This window comes from Rhamphochromis longiceps, linkage group LG5 (assembly GCF_057381845.1).
Source record: "Rhamphochromis longiceps isolate RC_006_pf linkage group LG5, R_longiceps_female_GT1.1, whole genome shotgun sequence".
In the NCBI taxonomy this organism is placed as follows: domain Eukaryota; kingdom Metazoa; phylum Chordata; class Actinopteri; order Cichliformes; family Cichlidae; genus Rhamphochromis; species Rhamphochromis longiceps.
In genome coordinates, this window is record NC_140561.1 from 12,672,234 (window position 1) to 12,696,154 (window position 23,921).

At 42.3% G+C, this 23,921-nt stretch overlaps 1 protein-coding gene across 1 annotated transcript; it reads right to left on the reverse strand.

Annotated features, from left to right (window-relative positions):
• Positions 1-23,756, reverse strand: LOC146669337 (inter-alpha-trypsin inhibitor heavy chain H3-like). Its single transcript, XM_085405904.1, has 22 exons — positions 23,553-23,756; positions 23,323-23,352; positions 23,048-23,071; positions 22,753-22,907; positions 22,495-22,599; positions 22,236-22,398; positions 21,715-21,825; positions 21,468-21,596; positions 21,251-21,364; positions 21,000-21,168; positions 20,766-20,891; positions 20,465-20,646; positions 3,962-4,147; positions 3,702-3,841; positions 3,369-3,529; positions 3,001-3,027; positions 2,835-2,897; positions 1,811-1,924; positions 1,416-1,617; positions 854-1,026; positions 492-603; positions 1-370 (listed from the first exon to the last, which is right to left on the reverse strand). The coding sequence occupies exons 1-22, from the start codon at positions 23,664-23,666 to the stop codon at positions 232-234; spliced, it is 2,739 nt and encodes a 912-aa protein (XP_085262030.1). The 5' UTR covers positions 23,667-23,756; the 3' UTR covers positions 1-231.
• Between the last annotated feature and the right edge of the window lie 165 nt (positions 23,757-23,921).

A 23,921-nucleotide genomic window follows, 5' to 3' on the forward strand; every position in this document is an offset into this window, starting at 1 on the left:
AATCTTGAGCACATCTTTAATGACTGTTTTGCACATATTTTAATACAAGGAAACACTGAGACAGTCTCCAAGTACTTGACACTGTTGAGATTATTATGTATGCAGCACTATGAATGAAAGCTGTCTTGTGTTGGTTGCTGGTTATTGGTGCTGTAAGTGCCTGCGGAATATTTATTTAAAAGAATTGCATTTTGATGATTTCAGCAGCTGGTACGGCCGTGTGGCCTCTTCTTAACCAGATTTAAAAAGGCCGGAAACAATGTAGTCTCTCACATGTCCGTCAATGAGGCCAGTCCCATTATTGTGAATGAACCAGCACGGAACATTTTCCCCGTTCTTCACATCGTTCCTGAAATCCCTCTGCCAGCCTCTGTTGGCAGAGAGAGATGTTTCATTTAGAAGATTCACACTGCGAGAGCACAAACACAGCAACAACACATTTAAAATTCATTTTGCATGCAAACACTTCCAGACTGAAGTCTTTAGTGTACCTGGTTACATTGAGCTCCTGTCCTTTCACATACATGGTGGCATCTGGTTTCTCTGGGACTTTTCCTGGATGCAAGTGTGCCACCTCATAGTTAATCCCATGATAGAACTGACCTGGAGGATGGTAAACCATTTAAATTATAAAAATATTTGAATTTGGACCCTTTCCAACACTGGTAATTGTAAATTATACCTAAATAATTTGAGTTTTGCTGTATTTGTTTTACTGATGCAAGAGATTAGTGGTCCTATATTGTTGTTAAATATTATTTATTAATAATTGCATTAACATAGAACATGGAAACATCTTCAAAATCATCAGTGATAAACCACAAATTTAGAGAAGAAATGTGTCATGTTGTACCTAGCAGGCCATGAACACCAGGGGACAGGAGGTGACTGTCCAGGGTGTAGAAACCCAAGTAGTCCCGGTGGTATGGGTGCTTCTTCCACACTTTGTGAAGCAAAATCACAAACTTAACTGAATCTCTTAGTGTTACAGTTAGGCTGCGATCCTTGGTCACAAGAAGATCCACACTGTAGGAGAAAGAATAAAAATCAATCATAAGAGCTTGAAAAGAAGGCAGTCTGACTTCTTTCAGTTTCATGGAAATGTTTCATCTCACATCTAAGAAACGTCTTTGATTCAAAAACCAAAAGGTGGAGAGTCCCAGGTATTTAAACCACAGTGAGGGTTGTGCCTTAGGAGGTGATCATTGGCTCATGATTAATCATGCAGAAAATCACATGAGCTAAAGTGTGAAAAAAAGCAGTGGATCATTACCACCAGACCTTTTGAGAGAAACCACTGTGAGACCTTGCCTCACCTGTCATGTGGCATACTCGTAAGACTCCCTGGATGATGGAGAAACTATGTAGACCTTTTTTTTTTTTTTTGCTGTGACTTTAACAATGTAATCACTCACTTGGATCCTTTAATGGAGGCTGCGTCAGACCAAAGCAGTTTGACCCATTTGCCATCCTGGAACAGCGAGATGTCCTCAGTGCTCACCTCTAGCCTGACCCCAAGGGTCTGGTGGACAATGCCAAAACGCCAAAAATAGGTGTTTATTTTCCCATCAGGGGGAGTTTTCTTGTCTCCAATAATCTCACCATTCACCAAAATACCTGGAGACAGTGGGATCCAGTCAGTCACATGATATCTGGACTTTCTGGCACATATTGCATAACTCATGTATGAACTGAGGAAAAAAATATCAGTACAAGTTTTCGATCTATAAAATTATACATGAAGAAAAACAACGACGACACTAAGACTGCATTTCCTAAGTCTTAAGACAGCTGTGTACACGGGGCTGACCTGAATTTGAGTCTCTGACCAGGTTGAAAATGGTTCCTGGTTTGTCGTTGATGTTGAAACACAAAGCATCACCTCGGTCTGGTAGCTCTATCATGAAGTGAGGATCTCCATCCACTGCAGGGGCCCCAGAATAGTGTGACAGGAATAAATACATATTGCAGAAAAACACACAAGCAACATGAAGGTCATGACGTTCCACCCATGAAAAGTCCACACTCATGGGTGGAACCACGTCCATATACTTCATTTTAGTTCCAGCTACATAATCTTAAGTGTTGTTGTCAGTGTTTTGAAACACTGATACTGTTTTCAAAGAAAATCTGTCCATCACAGGCTCTATATTAAAGATGGAGATAGTTTCTGGATCCAAAAAGAGAAGCAAATATGGAGATGTCTTAAATCTGCTGTCATTCTTATGGCCAGCAGGGTTTCAAAAAAAAAATTATATTTATCAATATCTTTGGGAAATGGCACACGGTTTCAGTGATCTATTTCCTGACTAATTTATAAACATGGGGTTCATTTTGTAAACTGTCCCCATTAGAATAAAAAGGAATTCAAAAGCAGCATATTAAGAAAGGACTACAAGTGAGCCTTTCCTTACTCAGAGCCAAAAAGATTGCTCTCCTTAATGTTTCATCTGCATCTATCCATTTTAACCAGAGTCTAAACATGTCTTTTCATTCAAAGAAATGGCATCTTTCTGGCATACTATTGAAAACATGTCAACAAAGCTAAAATTTAGATGAAGCCAAAATTAGTCATTATCTGAGAGCAATGAAGAGCATTTCCACACATCTTTGGACCAGTTAGTGCAGAAGGACTTGAAATAATAATTAGCAATAATTTAAAGTGGCACCAAATTTAAAGTGGAGCAGTCACCAAGTCCTATGTTTGTGAAAGATGCCATGGCATTTTATCTAGTTAACTGTGCCTCTTAATGCAGATCTGTAAATATCAGCAAAGTAAGACGTCATGGCTGGAGCACAATCTATCCTATCTGAACTGTATATGATGTACTTACCAAAATATGCGGGTGCTGGCTGGTAATGCCGTGGATACGACTGCGCAGGTATATAATTATATGCTTTGAACAGGGAGAATAAAATTCAAATCAACATGAATACAACAAATTGACTTTGTCCCATAAATCTTTTTTGTGATTTATCGTTACAAAAACAATCACTTACTCATTTTTTCAGCCTGCTGTCTTTGCTCTGTGAGAAAAAACAGACAGATAACAGTTTTAAACTGGAGCTCCAGCTTCTGCTTTTATACTTCACTAAAGAGGAATAATATGTGGAAAATGTAAACTCAGTCACCAGTTCTCTTCATGAATGAGCTGCAGCCATGCTTTGCTTTTGTGGTAAAGCTTGACTGCAGCCATTTCAAAGTGACACTTGACAAACACACACAACCACACACACACACACACAACCACACACGCACACACACACACACACACACCTCTCCGATTCATCAGTCAATATAGTTTTTGTCTCTTTAAGAAAAGCCAGTCCAGTGTTTTACATTTTTAAACTCTGTTTTCTCCAGGTACCTTCAGTCAGCTTGTCAGCAATAAGAGGGCTGCTTGTCGAGTCTTCGGTTTCGGGCTTGGTAACAACCATGGATGTGAGAGGGGTGACAAAGCTGTACTGCAGGGACATATCCAGGGCCTTGGCTGTTGTGTTGGCTTTCTCATCTGGTGTACCGCTCTTGCTGCCAGAAGGAAAATATATGTATTACTACAGGGAAATCTATAAAAGAACATCAAATGATTAAAATGAGCGTCCTGGTAAAAGAACAAGTGTCATCAAAGACTATATATCATACCATATTTCTTATGAGAACAATGTGCCTTAGCAGCCAAACTGAACTGATTTAAACTGACCTCTTGTCCAGTAACTGCTGGATAGTGAGGTAGGCCCACAACCGCTCGGTAAAATCTCCAAAGATGTACTCCTCGTCTGGGTAAAAAACATCCCAGTCTGCGGCACTCACTTGACCCTGGACTCTGAAGTCTTCTTCGAGCTTCAGGAGAAACAAAAGATAAAATCCATATGAACCAGAGTAAAACAAATAAATATAGGCTATGTCTACTCAATGTCTCAATGTTTCTGCCATTTCTTTTGTTTTTCTTTTTTTCCTCACCCCCTGTCCAACCACTTCCACCAGGAAGTTGTCAAGGTCGTTGTCCATTAAATGACCAGCCACAACAATCTCTGTGCCATTAAACAAGTAGCTAAAGTGGCTGGTGGTCAGAGAATCCACTGCATTGTCAGGATAGTGCATGTCCACCTCTAAAAGTAGAGGGCTGGCCACTTCATCGTAGAAACCCTGAAATAAATACACACACTTTATCACATTTGCATGTTCCAATTTTCTATCGTAAACTCAGCATGAAATAGTGACGGCATGTAATTCATAGGAATATGGCATAACTGCAGTGCTTTAAATGAAAATCTAAGAAATCATGACAATGTCTGTCTGGCTCCTGAAATCAAACCCACAGAAGAGGGCCCTGAAAACTGAAGGGTTTGCCTCCCACTCTTCTTTTAAATAACCTGGGAACCACAAGTAAGAGAGCGAAGTGCTCTGTTCAGGTGCTACATTACTTTGTTTTGGTGGTCTTTAAGAGAAGGTGGGATCTGAGTATTTAACACCTTGTATATGAAGATTGAATTTGATTTGGGATGTAACAGGAAGCCAATAAAGAAAAGCCAGTATGGGAGAAATACTTACTGGCTTTTAGTCAGTACTCTCACTGCACCATTTTGGATCAACTGAAGGCTTTTAGTGAGTTTTTTTAGAAGTTAGAAATGCATGAACTAGTTTTTCAACATCATTCTGAAACAGGATGTTTGTAATTTCAGAGATATTGCGAAGATGCAAGAAAACAGTCCTGCATATTTGTTGATTATGCACATTTAAGGACATATCTTGGTTAAAAACAACTATGGCTTTAGGGTTTTTTTTTTTCTGCAGCCGAAGTAATTAGTGTGTATTATCTGGCTTCACTGATAGATAAAGCTGGATATCATCTGCATAGAAATGAAAATGAAATGTACACTATGCCTTCTTGTTTTACTGCCTAAGGGAACCATGTATAATATAAACAGAAATGGTCCGAGCACAGAACCCTGCGGAACTCCATAACGAATCTTTGTGAAGAGGATTCCCCATTTACATGAACAAATTAGAGTCTATTAGATAGAATTTATTTAAAACGGTTACACTGCAGTACATTTGACACCTAAAGCATACTCTAATCGCATCTTTTAAGAGCAAAAAACTCTTTTTCCAGGCTCAATGAAGAACTTCTAATTAGTGAGAAACCATGTTCTCCTCTTGAGTAAGGTATGCATTTGTGAGTTATAATAGGGTGTGAGGTACTTCTGATTTGAGGCTATTTTCAGGAAAGCAGTCAGTGGCAGGTTTTGATTTGGGTGACTTGGGCTGTTGACCAGGGCGGTATCGTGGTTGGGACGGCATCATGGCATCTGCAAAAAAAAGTTGCTTGCACCCATCCTGCCTTGACATCATGCCAGCACATTTTGGAGATTGCATAGGCACATGTCTATTTGCGAGGAGTAAGGGTGCCCTCCATTTATGAGGTGCCTGCTCCTTGCTGCACAGGGAGGAGAGGGGTGGAATGGCAGAGTACTCTCTGGCTGGCTAATGCGGCACCTAAAACCAGCTTGCAAAATAAAACTAAATTGAAAACCAAACAAATCAGGGCTGTCAACGTTAACGCCCTCATCACGATTAACACATTTAAAATTTTTAACGCAATTAATCCATCTGGAGCGCAGAATGACTCAAAATCGCTGGCATGTCTCTGTCAACGCATTTCGGTAGTTTGTCCAAGTTTATGTTGTAGGGTTGGGTGTTGATACTGGAGTGCAAAATTACTGATGGAAGATGGAAAAGAAAAGTTCAAAGCCATCAGGTCCTCAGCTTAGAAAAAAAAGAAAAAAGAAGAGAGAAACAAGCAAAAGATACAGGCAAGCAGATGTGTCTTTGGATAATAGCAGGTATTATGTATGACATGTATCCTGAAACAAGATAGCATTCATTAGTAGGGATTGGGACAACTTCTGTTTACCTTTCTTAGCCACTTGGCTATGATCGTAAGCAGTAGGCAGACAGTAGACACTGATGTGGTTTATTGACTCTTTTGGACTGTTTTCAGCACAATATTAATTAGCCATTAATTGGAAGAGCTGTAATGTTGATTTGTCTGCTATTCTCAATGCATGACGAATTATAATGACTGCTTGTTAGCCATTTGCATAGTCTCTCTCTCTCTCACTATATAAAATATTTATCTTGTTAATTTCAGTACGTTTCCATCATCAGTTTTCACAATAAGATATGTTAATGTATAATCCTTAATATGTTTTGTGTGTGTGTGTGTGTGTGTGTGTGTGTGTGTGTGTGTGTGTGTGTGTGTGTGTGTGTCAGGGGGTGGCAGAGGGAGTGTTTGCCCAGAGCACCAAACAGGCTAGGACTGCCCCAGGGAGCAGTGATGGTAATAATGCCATTAAAATGGTAAATGGTAAATGGCCTGTATTTATATAGCGCTTTACTAGTCCCTAAGGACCCCAAAGCACTTTACATATCCAGTCATCCACCCATTCACACACACATTCACACACTGGTGATGGCAAGTAACGGTGTTACTTTTTTCAGCAATTAGTAATCTAACTAATTACTATTTCTGTCATTACAATGTCGTTACTGTTACTAAGAAGAAAATGCAGTGCAGACGCCTTACTATTTTTCAACACACAGAAGAAGGCTGAAGCTACGGTGGCCCTGAGAGGCCAAATGGACTGCAACTTCAGAAAACACTTGCAAAAAGAAAAATGCTGCAATAAGAAAAATGCTGCAAAAAGAAAAACACTTGCAAAAAGAAAAATGCTGCAAAAAGAAAAACACTTGCAAAAAGAAAAACACTTGCAAAAAGAAAAATGCTGCAAAAAGAAAAACGCTGCAAAAAGAAAAATGCTGCAAAAAGAAAAACACTTGCAAAAAGAAAAACACTTGCAAAAAGAAAAATGCTGCAAAAAGAAAAACGATGCAAAAAGAAAAATGCTGCAAAAAGAAAAATACTGCAAAAAGAAAATCGCTGCAAAAAGAAAAATGCTGCAAAAAGAAAAATGCTGCAAAAAGAAAAACGCTGCAAAAAGAAAATCGCTGTAAAAAGAAAAATGCTGCAAAAAGAAAAACACTGCAAAAAGAAAAACACCTGCAAAAGCACACAAGACACAACGGAAATGTTTCTGGGGAGACAATAACCCGAGAGACCAGTTGCACGAACCAAAACATGCTAACAAGTGCACTGGGACTGGGAGACACTTCAAAGAAGTGGAGGCGGGGCGGCCAAAGAGTAAGCTTTTGTAGGTTTTGCTTATAATAACCAGTCCGCTGTAACTGTATGCCAGGCGTTTATTATCAGCCAACATGAACGTCCGTACACTCGTTTTTAGGAAGTACACATAACATCTAGAGAGAACCACAGCGACACCTGCTGGAACTCTCCGTAACGGCAGCAACAGGAGGCAGTATGGACAAACATAACATTGCTGTTATCTACATCCCCTTTTCAGTTTTTTTTTCTTCTTCTTAATTTTGCACTTTTCAGGCAAACCCAAATCAAACAACACCACCGTGATGGAAGAACTTATCAGGTTATGGATTACACAACAAAATGAGGCTTCAAATATCAAATGAAATTCACAGTAATCATTGTCATAACTGCGACAAATATGCAACAACATAACACGAGATAAAACACATTTCAAAACAGAAAATACAGCACCGGTGTGCTTTTAATCCACGTATTTACTATTCGGTTTAGACACTCTACCAGATCTGGTTCGGTACAAGTTGTCATCAGAGCGTACTTGGCATTTTGTAGGTGTTATCACCTGTTCTGACTGTTTTGTGCCATGTTGTGGTGGGTTGAGTTGAACTGTTTCATGTTTGTTGGTTTGTGTTTTATTAGGTTCAGTTTCATCCGCTCGTCGAGATGAGTCCAGTTCATCTTGTGTTGTAGCGAGCTTTTCGGGTTGAGGCTCGCTCACAGGCAGAAGATGTTGTCTGTTGCGCCTGTATTCTTTTCCACCCGACTCAACGACATATGAGCGAGGTTCAGCACATACTTTACTTACAACTCCAATCTTGTCATGTCCTCTCTGTGTTTGTAATCTCACCACCTCGTTTGGTGTTAATGGACTGAGCAGCTTGCTGGACTTGTCGTAGTGCTGTTTTTGAGTTTTACGCTTTTTTGTGAGTTGAGTTTTGATAGTGGTTGTCACTTTTGCTGTTGGTGTTAGCAGTTTTTTGCACACAGGAAGGGTTGACCGCGTTCGTCTTGATAGCAGCCTCTGTGCTGGTGAGCCAAGAATGTTGTCTCGTGGCGTGTTGCGTAGATGTAACAGGTTCAAATAGAAATCAGTTCCATCTCTTTTTGATGTTTCAAGGAGTCTTTTAGCACTCCGGACAGCTCTTTCACTGAGTCCATTTGACTGAGGGAACTCAGGGCTGCTTGTGACGTGTATGAACTCCCAGTGTGTGGCAAACTCACGAAAGGTCTGGCTGGTAAACTGGGTGCCATTGTCTGAGTACAGTTTCTGTGGTATCCCATGTACTGAGAAGTGGTGTTTGAGTTTGTTAATGACTGAGGCCGATGTTAGGTTTTCAAGTTTATCTATTTCAAACCATCCAGAATATGAATCCACGAGCACAAGGTAGTGGCGATTGTCCCATTCGAATAAGTCTGTGGCTGTGATGGACCAGGGAAGATCAGGAATTTGGTGTAGTTTCAGGGGTTGTTTTTGCTGCATGATTTGACTTTGTTCTCAATGTCAGACCACACCACATCCTTGTGAAGCAACTGACGAAGTGGTGCCGACAGTTCACTTAAGTTTGGGATGAACTTGCCCAGGTAGTTGATCATTCCCAGGAAACGTTGGAGAGACGTCTTGTCCTCTGGTGGTGGCATTTCATTGATCGCGGAGATTTTAGTTGGATCTGCTTTTAGTCCTTCGTCAGTGAATATGTGTCCCACGTAGCTCACTTCTTTAAGTCTGAACTTGCACTTTTTTGGATTCAGTTTGAGTTTTACTTGTCTGGCTCGCTCCAGAACCTTTTTAAAATTTTTGTCATGCTCCTCTATTCCTTTGCCTCCCACTATGATGTCATCCACTATCACTGCGCATGGATATCCCATGAATATTTGTTCCATGGCTCTCTGGAAGACTTCAGAAGCGGTGTTGATGCCAAAGGGCATCCTCAGGAATTTGAATCTGCCGAAAGGTGTTGCAAACGTAGTGAGAAGAGATGAGGCAGGATCTAGTTTGATTTGCCAGAAGGAGCTCTTTGCATCCAGAACTGAGAAGATGGTTGCTCCCGACATCTGAGCAGCTACTTCCTCCACAGTTCGCATGGGATGGTGAGGTTGCATTAGTGCCTTGTTCAGATCCCTTGGATCAATGCAGATACGAACATCATCTGTATTCTTTTTGTGTGTTGCGACCATGTTAGATACCCATTCCGTGGGCTCCTCCACTGGTTCAATTACTCCCAGGGCCTGCATTCTTTGAAGTTCCTCTTTAACTCTTTTCTGCATAGGAACAGGAACGCGTCTTGGAGGGTTGACGACAGGTGACACGTTTGGAGTGAATTTCATTGAGTAAGTTATAGGTAAGTCACCGACTTCATCTTTAAACAGGTCTGTGTATTCATGAAACACTTTCTGCGCTAGTGTCTCATCCTGATCTGTGTCAACTTGGTAGACTTCCTTGCTGAAACTAACCAGTTTCATTCGCACGCTGTCCTTTAATCCGATGATGGGTTGCACATCGTGTTTTTACAACTTGGAATTGCAGGTCATATAACTGTCCAGCTAGCTTGCACTTGAGAGTAACTGTGCCTGTGGTCTTGATCTTCGTGCCTCCGAAAGCAACAAGATTTACCTGTTTTTGTGACTTGAATAGGGTTTCGTTGTTGCCGATCTTTCTGTAAGTGTCTAGTGAGATTACGTTACATTTTGCCCCAGTGTCTACTTTTAGTTTGAGGGCCTTATCAGAAACTTTGACTGTGCAGTATCCTTCTTTGTTGTGATTGTTCTCACCCTCCATTGTTAGGTGCTCAATGCAAAATGTCTCATCACTGTCTGGGTCAGCATCCTCTGAAATTTGGTTCACTTGTTTGCCTCTGTGATGTGGTTTTGCTGATCTGCATTGTTTTTTGTAATGATTGTATTTTTTGCAGACGTGACACTGTTGTCCGAAAGCAGGACATTGCTCCCTTTTGGCTGGATGCGAACCGCCACAGTTTCTGCAATTTTGAATGTTCGTTAGAGGTTTATTTATTTTCCTTTTGAACTTGCCATGTTTAATCTGTACAGTGTCCACACTAGCAGATGTAATATGCTTTGGTGTAGAGAGGGCTTTGCTATGTTGATCTGTGAGCTCGCTTATTTGGCATATACGCACCGCCTTGGCAAGAGTGAGTTCCGTCTCTTTAAGAAGGGGACGTCTGACGCTGTCACTGGTTATACCACATACTAATCTGTCTCTGACTAACTCGTCTTGTAGTGCACCAAAGCTGCAGGTTCTGGCCATGTTCTTTAACGTGCTCACGTATGCTTCAATGGTTTCACCGGGTTTCTGTTGTCTTTTGTTAAAGTTATGCCTCTCCATTATGACATTGGTCTCTGGGTTGCAGATTTCCCTGAACTTTCTCTTTAGGCATGCAGGGTCTTCCCTCGATTCCGCGGCGACTTCTACTATGCCTCCAGCTGATATGACTGCGGGGGCATACGTGAATGATCGCTCTCTTTCAATGGCCTCTGGTCCCGCCAGATTGAGGAGTATATAGGCCTTAGTCTTAGCATTTTTGTCACTGTGGGCAGCGGCGATAAAGATGTCATATTCGCGCTCGAACTTACGCCAGTTTTCAGCGACGTTGCCGTCAAAGATGAGAGGATCTGGGCGCCGGAATCCGTCCGCCATGTTGTGCGGTGATTGCTTTTTTCGTCGTCCTTACCGGCTCCGCTTTTCTTCTTGGACTGTGCAGGCTTTCTAATATATCCCACTTCTGACACCATGTAGGTTTTGCTTATAATAACCAGTCCGCTGTAACTGTATGCCAGGCGTTTATTATCAGCCAACATGAACGTCCGTACACTCGTTTTTAGGAAGTACACATAACATCTAGAGAGAACCACAGCGACACCTGCTGGAACTCTCCGTAACGGCAGCAACAGGAGGCAGTATGGACAAACATAACATTGCTGTTATCTACAGCTTTCAAAAGTTAGTTCTGAATATTATGTCACTTATTTATGTGCAAATGTTTAATAATGAAGAACATTAAAACATTACTGTTGGCCACATGCCGGCAAAGTTATGTGACATTAGCGATGTTTGTACTTTTAGCGTTTACTTTGTTTTAAAGCCTATACTTTATACGCCGTTCGATAGTTGACCTTAATCTTACAGAGAATCTGACGATTTTGTGGATAATTAAAGTCAGTCATATATCCACAAACACAACAAGCTGAAAGTCAGTGAATGCTGCTCAGTTTGCGGTCCTGAATATCACGGCACAAGCAGGATTCACTACACTGTTAATGTTAGCTATGTTATATTGCTGCCTCTGTTCGGTGGTGTCGAGCCAAACGGACTTTAACGTGTGTTTGAACGAGCTGACGGTTTACTCGTTAAGCTGAAAGAAAGATGCTTTAATCACAGCAGTCACATATGTGTCCACTGTACCATCTGGGAACTCTTCTTGTTTAGCACTCGTAATAACACAAACACTAAATCCTCCTTCTCTTGTGCTGTTTTGTAGCAGTGTATACATCTGAGACTGTCACCTTTCTGTCTGTCCTGCACTCTCTCTCTTTTTCTTTCTCTCTGATTTTGTAATAAAAGTATGAACATGTATTTATAAGTTACACTTGTGTTTGAATCCTGCAGCTTATCACACATTTGATTTCCATGTGACAACTGCAAGTGTCCAGAGTGAGGACAGACTGAAGGACCCACTGCTGCACATCATCTGTGAGGCTTTGCACCCCTGATGATCCACCAGGACAAATTCAGCACTGTGTGAGGAAGAGGAGGAGGAAGAGCCAGCAGCAGCTGACAGATGGAGAGAATAGACAGACTGTTCTATCTGTTCCCTGTTTGTGAAGAACTGCTAGGAAAGTTATAACTAATTGTCTGTCCTGAATCAGTCTTATTAGATAATGTTCAAATAATTTTATCATTCCAGTGTTTTCAGTGTGGGAGAAAGTACTCAGGGCTGTCAAGTTACACACTATGAAATGCAGCAACAAGTTTAATATTCAGAAACCTAAAGTATGTATCAGCAGCAGAATGGATCTAAAAATAACTGTTTGTTTCAGTTCTATGAAGCTTTGAGTATTTTGGATTAGTAGCACTGCTGTGTTTGTTGCATCATATTGCTGTAATTGTTTATATGCTTTATATATTCTGAGGTAAGTTGATCTATACATATATATATATATATATATATATATATATATATATATATATATATATATATATATATATATATATATATAAACCAACACCCAGCACGCCCCTGCGGGCGGTTTATCCTTCAAGCTCGGGTCCTCTACCAGAGGCCTGGGAGCTTGAGGGTCCTGCGCAGTATCTTAGCTGTTCCCAGGACTGCGCTCTTCTGGACAGAGATCTCCGATGTTGTTCCCGGGATCTGCTGGAGCCACTCGCCTAGCTTGGGAGTCACCGCACCTAGTGCTCCGATTACCACGGGGACCACCGTTACCTTCACCCTCCACATCCTCTCGAATTCTTCTCTGAGCCCTTGGTATTTCTCCAGCTTCTCATGTTCCTTCTTCCTGATATTGCTGTCATTCGGAACCGCTACATCAATCACTACGGCCGTCTTCTTCTGTTTGTCTACCACCACTATGTCCGGTTGGTTAGCCACCACCATTTTGTCCGTCTGTATCTGGAAGTCCCACAGGATCTTAGCTCGGTCATTCTCCACCACCCTTGGGGGCATCTCCCATTTTGACCTCGGGACTTCCAGGTTATACTCGGCACAGATGTTCCTGTACACTATGCCGGCCACTTGGTTATGGCGTTCCATGTATGCCTTGCCTGCTAGCATCTTGCACCCTGCTGTTATGTGCTGGATTGTCTCTGGGGCATCTTTACACAGCCTGCACTTGGGGTCTTGCCTGGTGTGATAGACCCCAGCCTCCATGGATCTTGTACTCAGAGCTTGTTCTTGTGCTGCCATGATTAGTGCCTCTGTGCTGTCTTTCAGTCCAACTTTGTCCAGCCACTGGTAGGATTTCTGGATATCAGCCACCTCCTCTATCTGCCGGTGGTACATACCGTGCAGGGGCCTGTCCTTCCATGATGGTTCCTCGTCTCCCTCCTCTTTCTTGGGTTTCTGCTGCCTGAGGTATTCACTGAGCACTCGGTCAGTTGGGGCCATCTTCCCAATGTATTCTTGGATGTTTGTTGTCTCATCCTGGACTGTGGTGCTGACACTCACCAGTCCCCGGCCCCCTTCCTTCCGCTTAGCGTACAGCCTCAGGGTGCTGGACTTGGGGTGAAACCCTCCATGCATGGTAAGGAGCTTTCTTGTCTTTATGTCAGTGGCTTCTATCTCCTCCTTTGGCCAGCCTATTACCCCAGCAGGGTACCTGATCACGGGCAGGGCGTACGTGTTGATGGCCCAGATCTTGTTTTTACCGTTCAGCTGACTCCCCAGGACTTGCCTGACCCTCTGCAGGTACTTGGTGGTTGCAGCTTTTCTAGCGGCCTCTTCATGTTTCCCATTCGCCTGCGGGATCCCCAGGTACTTGTAACTGTCCTCTATGTCTGCAATGTTGCCTTCTGGTAGTTCAATCCCCTCAGTTCTGACTACCTTCCCTCTCTTTGTTACCATCCGACTACACTTCTCCAGTCCGAACGACATTCCAATGTCATTGCTGTATAGCCTGGTAGTGTGGATCAGTGAATCGATGTCTCGTTCACTCTTGGCATACAGCTTGATGTCATCCATGTACAGGAGGTGGCTGACAACTGCTCCGTTCCGTAGTCGGTATCCGTAGTCGGTATCCGTAGTCGGTATCCGTAGCCAGTCTTGTTAATGATCTCACTGAGGGGGTTCAGGCCTATGCAGAACAGCAGTGGGGACAGAGCATCTCCTTGGTAGATCCCGCACTTGATGGTGACTTGTGCTATGGGCTTGGAGTTGGCCTCTAGTGTTGTACGCCACATCCCCATTGAGTTCCTGATTAAGGCTCTTAGGGTCCCATTGATCTTGTACAATTCTAGGCATTCCAGTATCCAGCTGTGGGGCATTGAGTCATAGGCCTTCTTGTAATCAATCCAGGCAGTGCACAGGTTGGTCAGTCTGGTCTTGCAGTCTCGGCTGACTGTTCTGTCTACCAGTAGCTGGTGTTTTGCGCCTCTGGTATTCTTGCCAATTCCTTTCTGTGTCCCGCTCATGTATTGACCCATGTGCCTGTTCATCTTAGCCGATATGATGCCTGACAGGAGCTTCCATGTAGTACTGAGGCAGGTTATTGGTCGGTAGTTGGAGGGGACCGGTCCCTTCTTGGGGTCCTTGGGGATCAGGACCATCCGACCTTCGGTTAGCCATTCCGGATGTCTCTCGTTAACTAGCAGCTGGTTCATTTGTGCTGCCAGACGCTCGTGGAGTGCAGTCAGCTTCTTTAGCCAATAGGCGTGAACCATGTCGGGCCCTGGTGCTGTCCAACTCTTCATACTGGAGACCCTTTCTTGGATATCTGCCACTGTGATGGTTACTGGACCCTGTTCAGGGAGGTCGCTGTGGTCTGCCCTCAGATCCACTAGCCACTGAGCATTGCCGTTATGGGTTGTGTCCTTCTCCCATATGCTCTTCCAGTATTGCTCCGTCTCCAGTAGGGCTGAACGATTATGGAAAATAATCTAATTGCGATTTTTTGCCCCAATATTGCGATTGCGATGCGATATGCGATTATTTTTTAAGGTCTTTGTCTTCTGTATTATTAAACAAAGACAAGCAATACATCATATAGTATGGCCAATACTATATTACATTAATTTTAAACTGTTCTTTCCTGGAAGACAGACCTCTGTTATGATGACATGAGGTGATGCATGAATTGATGACTGACATTTTTATTTAACTTCTTCAATCACAACAGTATATTTGAACATACACAATAGTTTATTTTTAGCTTACAAACATCTGAGCATAAAGTGCTGACAAGGAACCCTGGTGTAAACATTAAAATGAAAGTCAGTACAATGTGCAGATTGCAGAAATATACATAAAAAAAATCAGTGGCTTTACCACACTCAGTTTTTCGACATCTGTGAACTACTAGACAGTCATTAAATTAAAAAATAATATTAAATAAATAAAACTAATAAATAAAAAATACACACATCTTACTGATCTCTGCAGTCAGTAACATTACACATAAAGTGCAAACATAATAGCAATTGTATAAACACACACACAAACACGCCTTTCAAATTTAAAGGCGTGAAATTGGACGGTCTAGTTCTGATTAGCGTCACCGCTGTCTCGGTGGAGTTTAATAAACTCGGCCGTCTGCTTCTTGCTATCTAAAATATAACCAGACACTGGTGTAAATTCTCGACTGTCTCATACTTCTGTTTAATAAGTTTTCTGTTTGACGTTTAGTCAGCTGTGTGAAAACCAAGGAGGAACCCACCCGGGGGATTAATAAAGTTTTATTTTATCTAATCTAATAACTTTAATCTCAGCCAAACCGATTTACTCACGAACAAACAAAACACTGAAAAAAGCCCAACAATAACATTTTTAGGTTGTCTAAGTGACTTATATATTACGTTTAACCCGAGCAGCGAAACTCCGCGGTGATCTGAAAATGATGTGCCGGGAGTTGTGCCGTTCTCGGCCGCATCAGTAACCCTCGAGCTCCCGGCTAGCTGTCGAGCTGGTGGGTAGCAGACGCCTCTGAAAACGTCGAAGCACTTTTGCAAATATGGGATATCTTGATAAACCGAGCAGATATTTGATGTTTACACAACTACTTTCTCCCCTGAAAATATGTTAAAAGTTTATTTTGTGACCCAGAAAGATTAGTATGAGTAATTTTAAAACTTAGTAGCGGCCGCCATTGCTGGAAACTGGAGTTTGGCTGGGCCGCGCTATGAATTCTGGGATATGGTAGTAATTTGGACAGCCTTCGGCGCGTCGCTGTGACGTAATCGGTCTACAAATGCGGCCTCAGGAGGATGCAGCCCATGAATTTGGACATGTCCAGAGTATAATCGCAGCCTTTGCGGTTAGAAAATTGCACTTGATCATGTCGCGATATTATCGCAAATGCGATATATCGTTCAGCCCTAGTCTCCAGCCTTGGTGGTGCTGTTCTCTTATTATTATTGTTCCCTTGCCACTGAGAGTACACCTTTGCTGGTTCTGTGGAGAACAGCTGGTTTATTCTCCTGCCTTCTATCTCTCTGGTGTACCTCCTCAAGCGGCTGGCCAAGGCTGTGAGTCTTTGCTTGGCAGTTTCCAAGGCCTCAGGTATGGACAGCTTGCTGTATTTCTTATGCACCTTCTTTGTCGCACCTTTCTGCAACTCCGTTAGTTGGCTAACCTCCCTCCGTGCTACTTTGATCTTGCCCTCTAGCCTCCTTCTCCATGGAGAGTACTGCCCCTTGTGGCTGTTCAACTTGTAGCCAAGCATCTCACTGATCACTGCTGCCGTATTGTAGATCAGCTTGTTAGTGTCGGTAATCGTGGTTGTAGGTATTGTCCGTAGTGCTGCATTAACATCATCTAGCAGACCTTCTGAGGGTACTTCACGTAATCTTGGTAACCGGCTACGGGGGATCCAGGTTTCAAGCTTGGCCATGATCCTATTTTTCAGGTCAGTTCCTCTCGCACTCAACAATCCTTCTCCTATCGCACTTGGGGCTATGTACCCAATCTCGGGTGGGGGTGATGATATCTCCCCCCTGACCTGGCGTCCTGACTCCTCCTTGCCGTAGCATTTGTGTTGTACCTCGTCAATCTCTAGCTGTGAGAGCAGTCCCTTCTTTCGAATGTTGGAACACTGAGCTACTAGTTGTTTCGCCGTCATTGTGGATGTTGGGTATCGAAGAATCCATAGGTCCCTCATCCTATTCATGTAGCCCCTTCCGCCGGGGTTACTTGCGTAGTAGCATTCCAACAACGCCCTGTTTTCGTCTCTTGCCCATCGATGCCTTCTTGTTCCAGTAGCCCACTTTTCGTCGTTCCTCCGGGCGACGTCTGAGCCGGCATGCCTTCATATTTATCTGTCTCGCTCATGTCTCACATCAATCACATGACCAATTTAAGATCACATAGAAACAAGATGCTATATACCATATAGCATCTTATATAATGCTATATAAATTGTGTTGATAGGCCAAGTAAAACCAGAGCCAGGATTAAAAAAATTCATAAAAGTCATGATAAAATAAAATATATGTGGTGTTTTCTCCAGAATACTATCGTTGCGTTTACTGTCTAAGGACAGCGCTTGCAAGCACTCTCTGCTTATGATTCCCCCCCCCCCCACCTATTGGTGGAAAAATGTACCATGTCGACCAATAAAAAAACTGGTATGGTCACATAGCATTTGGTTCTTTAGGGAGAGGGGGATGTTTTAGGAGTGAAGGCGGTGAGAGAACGAAAGAGAGAGAGAGAGCTTTGAGATGTGAGAGATTTGTGATGTTTAGCGTGTCTGGAGTGTGTAGTTAGTGTGTCGTGTAGTTAGTGTTTAGTGTTTAGTGTAGTCTCCAGGTGGAGTGATACATCTCCTGCTGTCATGCATTGATGTATCAGGCTTGTGAAGTGCTCCTTTATCTTATAGTGGATATGATTATTTTTTGGAGTGGCACAAATAATTTGTGCTGAAAAGAATGACACCAAACAAGGCAAGATAAATACAGTGGGGCAAAAAAGTATTTAGTCAGCCACCGATTGTGCAAGTTCCCCCGCCTAAAATGATGACAGAGGTCAGTAATTTGCACCAGAGGTACACTTCAACTGTGAGAGACAGAATGTGAAAAAAAAATCCATGAATCCACATGGTAGGATTTGTAAAGAATTTATTCGTAAATCAGGGTGGAAAATAAGTATTTGGTCACCTCAAACAAGGAAAATCTCTGGCTCTCACAGACCTGTAACGTCTTCTGTAAGAAGCTTTTCTGTCCCCCACTCGTTACCTGTATGAATGGCACCTGTTTGAACTCATCATCTGTATAAAAGACACCTGTCCACAGCCTCAAACAGTCAGACTCCAAACTCCGCCATGGCCAAGACCAAAGAGCTTTCGAAGGACACCAGGAAAAGTATTGTAGACCTGCACCAGACTGGGAAGAGTGAATCTACAATAGGCAAGCAGCTTGGTGTGAAAAAATCAACTGTGGGAGCAATCATCAGAAAATGGAAGACATACAAGACCACTGATAATCTCCCTCGATCTGGGGCTCCACGCAAGATCTCATCCCGTGGGGTCAAAATGATCATGAGAACGGTGAGCAAAGATCCCAGAACCACACGGGGGGACCTGGTGAATGACCTGCAGAGAGCTGGGACCAAAGTAACAAAGGTCACCATCAGTAACACACTACAACGGCAGGGAATCAAATCCCGCAGTGCCAGACGTGTTCCGCTGCTGAAGCCAGTGCATGTCCAGGCCCGTCTGAAGTTTGCCAGAGAGCACATGGATGATACAGCAGAGGATTGGGAGAATGTCATGTGGTCAGATGAAACCAAAGTAGAACTTTTTGGTATAAACTCAACTCGTCGTGTTTGGAGGAAGAAGAATACTGAGTTGCATCCCAAGAACACCATACCTACTGTGAAGCATGGGGGTGGAAACATCATGCTATGGGGCTGTTTTTCTGCCAAGGGGACAGGACGACTGATCCGTGTTAAGGACAGAATGAATGGGGCCATGTATCGTGAGATTTTGAGCCAAAACCTCCTTCCATCAGTGAGAACTTTGAAGATGAAACGAGGCTGGGTCTTCCAACATGACAATGATCCAAAACACACCGCCCGGGCAACAAAGGAGGGGCTCCGTAAGAAGCATTTGAAAGTCCTGGAGTGGCCTAGCCAGTCTCCAGACCTCAACCCCATAGAAAATCTGTGGCGGGAGTTGAAAGTCCGTGTTGCTCGGCGACAGCCCCAAAACATCACTGCTCTCGAGAAGATCTGCATGGAGGAATGGGCCAAAATACCAGCTACTGTGTGTGCAAACCTGGTAAAGACCTATAGTAAACGTTTGACCTCTGTTATTGCCAACAAAGGTTATGTTACAAAGTATTGAGTTGTATTTTTGTTATTGACCAAATACTTATTTTCCACCCTGATTTACGAATAAATTCTTTACAAATCCTACCATGTGGATTCTTGGATTTTTTTTCCACATTCTGTCTCTCACAGTTGAAGTGTACCTCTGGTGCAAATTACTGACCTCTGTCATCATTTTAGGTGGGGGAACTTGTACAATCGGTGGCTGACTAAATACTTTTTTGCCCCACTGTAGTTTTTAAAGGTGAACTGTAGAGGTAAAATAACAGCAATTATACTCTCGCCCCAAGGGGGTTAGACTTTTTTTTTTATTTACACAATAGTTACTTTTCCCAGTAATTAGTTACTTCTATAATATTGCAACTCAGTTACTAACTCAATTACTTTTTGAAGAAATAACTAGTAACTATAACTATTTACTTTTTGAAAGTAACTTGCCCAACACTGCAGGGGAGCCAGAGTATTCAGAGTCATATCCAGTGACAATCTATCAGATAATCAACCTCTGTGAGAGTTTAGGTAGCGGCTCTGCATTGTGTTGGCTAAGAGTCAGGCTTTCAAATGAATTCAAACTGTCTGTGTTGTTGTGGGCTGTTGTGGGCTGTATATATTATCTGAATGGGACAACTAAGGAGAGAGGGGGGTAGGGCAAAGTGCGCTGCAGGAGAGGAGAGGTGTTTGCGTAGATCTGTTTGTTTTCAGATGCAACACACTCAACCTTTTAATGAAGAAACAAATTCAAATATCACTCTGATAACACTGTTAGTGTTGTTATCAATATTATCAATATTTGGATCAGTCCACCCGACTCTAACTGGAAGACAATGGTCGCTGGTGTCTCTAGTTTCACGCATCTCAAAACAGTTGCCAATAACGAGAATATTTTCCTCACCACGTGAGGCAAAATAATTCACACTATGGTTGTTTGGTGAATGGGACAATATGGACTTCCTGCTTACTGTTACCCAGCTGGCCTGATTTATTGGCTACTCTGTACAAACCGCCCGGGGAGGCAGTTAACGATGGCTAAGCCCACATGGACTACAGGGCTCTGGCTAGCTGCAGGATTTTCAAGGGTCTGGAGCTGGGACTCCAACTCAGTGATTCTGGTTTCCAAAACTACAAACAGGCTGCATTTATTCTAATTATAATTTGCCGGTGATTTAGCAGAAAGTATGCTTGGATAAAGCACACGAGGTTACACTGTGGAAGAAGTTATTATCTAAAGGTTTCTAAATAAGGGAGCTACACAGATTAGTGTGGAAGAGGAACTCGCACCTGGAGCTGAGCAGCAGCATCTGAAGCTTCAAAGATTCTGCGGGCCAGGCCTTTGTTTTGTTTGCTCATCACATCCAGGAAGGAATAATCCACATCATTTCCAAATCCAAGGCAGTACAGAGACATGTTTCCCCCAATAGCTGTACGCATATTCTCCTGGATCTTGCCAGTGTTGCTCTCTCCTACAAATGCATGCATGCAAAACATAAAGAAAAAAATGCTAAATGCAATGTAATGTTAAATGTTAAATGCTGAACAAACATAATCTAGCCTACGGTATGTTTGCACTCTACATACTTACCCTCATTTGGCATTCCATCAGTCAGTAATATAATCATATCAGCACTTCTATCTGGTAGCCTCTCCATCTGTCTGTCTTTGACCAGCATGTTTACAGCAGTCAACACTGCATCATTAATATTGGTTGCTAAAAGAAAAACACAATTCATGTTTTAAAATGCATAAACTATTAATGTTTTTGTGCTGTTAGGTGTTTGTTTTTTTGTTTTGTTTGCTTGGTTTTTGTATTTCTTACTTCCTCTGCTACGCATTCTTCTGATGTAATCCATGGCTTCAGTTATGTTTTCCTTTGTTGCTTTGGTAAGTGAATCCTTCCAGGTTTCAATAACAGAATCAAACAGGATGATGGCAAAGTGGTCGTCTTCATGGACTTGTTGAAGAATGGCCAGCATAGCTTCTCTTGTCTACAAAGAGTCAGAGGATGACGTGTGTCCACGTGAACTTTGACATATTAGAAGCACATCAGGGGTCAGAACAACTTCTTACCTGCTCCATCTTTCTTCCACTCATTGATCCACTTATATCAATTACAAAGACCACATTCTTTGGGAGTTTGGGTAATTCAGGAGCAAAGAAGTGCACAAAGTATCCATTTACAATCTGAAGAAGAGACAGATTCCAAAAAGTAATGAATTTTAAAACAATGGTGTAATAAATCACTTTTTCAATTTGATCTTATTCAGTACTTGAAGCTTTCACTGACCTGTATGTCCCCAAGGTTCTTCTCTCGCTTCACATCATAGCTGACAATAAAATCTCCATCAATAAGTGTTCCATCACAACCTGGACACTTCCTCTGCTGCTCCATGGTTGGTGAGAAGGAGATATGCGCCTGAAAAGGGAATAATACATACACAATTATGATCCCAACTGAGATTCAACCATGCAATAAAGTGGGGTGCAGTAATTAGAAAGTTTATTATAGATGATCATCAATTGTATGAAGGTACCTTTCTGTCTGTGACAGTTTTCTCCACCAGAGGGAGCAGCTCATTCGAGAGGAAGGTTGCATGGGCGTCAACATAAGAAATGCCCTGAGGCTCATAGATGTTTGTCACAATCTGTTTCCACAAAGGCAAACATGGAGACAAGAGATCATTTCTAATGTAAATCAGGAAATCACCCTATGGGGGTTAAAATGTCTTGATGCATGCTCAATCATCCAGGTAAGGAAATCCCAAAAAGTTGATTTGTGGACTCTGTTCATGTGGATGTAACTGTTTTCAGTGCAAGAAACATTTTGTCACTCATCCAAGTAACTTCATCAGTTTCAGCTGACTGCATGTTTGTCCAACCTTATAAACAGTATCTGGCTGTAGTGCTTTCAGTGGGAGAAATGTTTTGTCAATCATCAAAATGTATCTTTGCACAATAACAAAACGTTTCTCCCACTGAAAGCACTACAGCCAGATACAAAGAATACATTTTTTGGGACACCCTAAGTAGGGAATCTAATCAAACATGGATTCACCTGAAAGTCCTGAACCAGGGTTTTGGGTTTGACTCTGGTCAAAAGCTCATATCGGCCCAGTTTCCTCTGAAGGAGCTCCTCATATGTCAGGACAAAGGTCACGTTGCTTTCAGCTGCAATATTGACAGAGACTGAAAACTTCTCCATCTTTCTTCCAGAAGCCCTGGAAATAACAACAATAAAAATGTCGCAGAGATATCTGACAGCTTCTCCAGTGAATTTACACGATCTGTGTTTCTGGTTCATTTGGACGACTCACTTGACGAGTCCAGCAGTCTGTCCAGAGGAAACAGCCTTCTCGTACTGTTTCTTAGCTTTCTCCTTCTCCTTCACCTCTCCAACATACACCTGACCCTCAATTTCCCTGTGGATGTGAAAGATGGAGATAGACATGAGGGATGTTAAAGCACATAAATTGACACCAAGATAGTGAGAAATTCAGCTTTGGAGCACAGTTGTGAAATGAAGGACTGGCCTATAAAAACTGTCAGAATGATTAGAGAGGAAACAGACTAACATGCTGAAGTTTGTGATGAAAGCAGTCTTGGGCAGCTCCACTTCAAAAAAGATTTCCTGTGACGAGTTTGCTTTGTTGAACGCCTTGGAGGTCATGACAGTGTGGGCAAAACGAGAGGTCACAGTGCAGTCCACTGTCACACTGTGCACCTCCACCTGAGACAGAGAGACAGAAGAAAATGTAAGAAGATAAAAATGGGTTTCTCTCTATGAATCTGATTTTTTAATCTGAATTAAAACTATTATCTCTCATCACCATTATCATCACCAGGAATATGAATGGATACATTTCTTACCATTACTTCATTTGTACTTCTTTTCTGTAAGAACAAAGGGCGATGGATTCACATTAAAAAATAATAAGGCTGCACTAAGCTCTTAATTTCCACTGCATGTTTATGTAGTTATTGGTTTACCAGCAGATATATCTTTAAAAATAGTGTGATCTGTGTTATGTTGAAGTTGAGCTGTTATGACGCAGTATCAGAAACTGAATTTTAGCAGTGATTAAAAACTAATGAGATGTTTTCACTAATACAAAGAGACTATGTGTGAATAGTTTTCCAAGTACCTGCAGTGATCTGGCAGCTCCTCTTCTTTCCTGAAATACACACACAGGATATTACGGAGATTACACGAAGTAAGTTTTAAGAAAAAGCTTACAAAAAACTCAGACACAGTTGGTGTTTAAGGGTTTTGGGTTAAAAAAAAAAATCATAGAACTACTTTCTGAAGTCAGCGCTGTCAAAATCATGCCACAAAGTTATTTCAGTTTCATATCACAAAAGTGTTTGACGTTACCTGTATGGCTTCATCGTGCCTGGAGATGACCAGAGCTCCTGAGGCTGAGCTGCTCAGCCAGAGGCAGGCGCAGCCCCACAGCAGCAGCAGGCGAACACCCAACAGTCCAGACATGACCAAACTCTGACTGAACACTGGCTGACTTCAGTGCAGAGCAAAACTCTCAGTGTCCTGTGGGAGGGACACGTATCTGTGTGTTTTCCTATATTGGTCAGCTGCCCTGAGCTCAATGTCCAGGAGGCTGTGAGGTGGCTGTGAACCGCAAAGATAATATTTGCTTGTTTGTGGATGTTTGGGAGAGTGAATCCCATCGACACTTAATTAAAGACTTAGCAAAGTGACAATAAAATCGACACCAACTGTTTCAAG

Excerpts from the sequence above, each read along its gene's own strand:
- LOC146669337 (XM_085405904.1), bottom strand. The coding sequence starts at position 23,666 with ATGTCTGGACTGTTGGGTGTTCGCCTGCTGCTGCTGTGGGGCTGCGCC. Across the intron at positions 22,600-22,752 it reads TTCATCACAAACTTCAGCAT|GGAAATTGAGGGTCAGGTGT; the intron begins GTTAGTCTGTTT and ends TCACATCCACAG. Across the intron at positions 3,530-3,701 it reads CAGCAGTTACTGGACAAGAG|CAAGAGCGGTACACCAGATG; the intron begins GTCAGTTTAAAT and ends TCCTTCTGGCAG.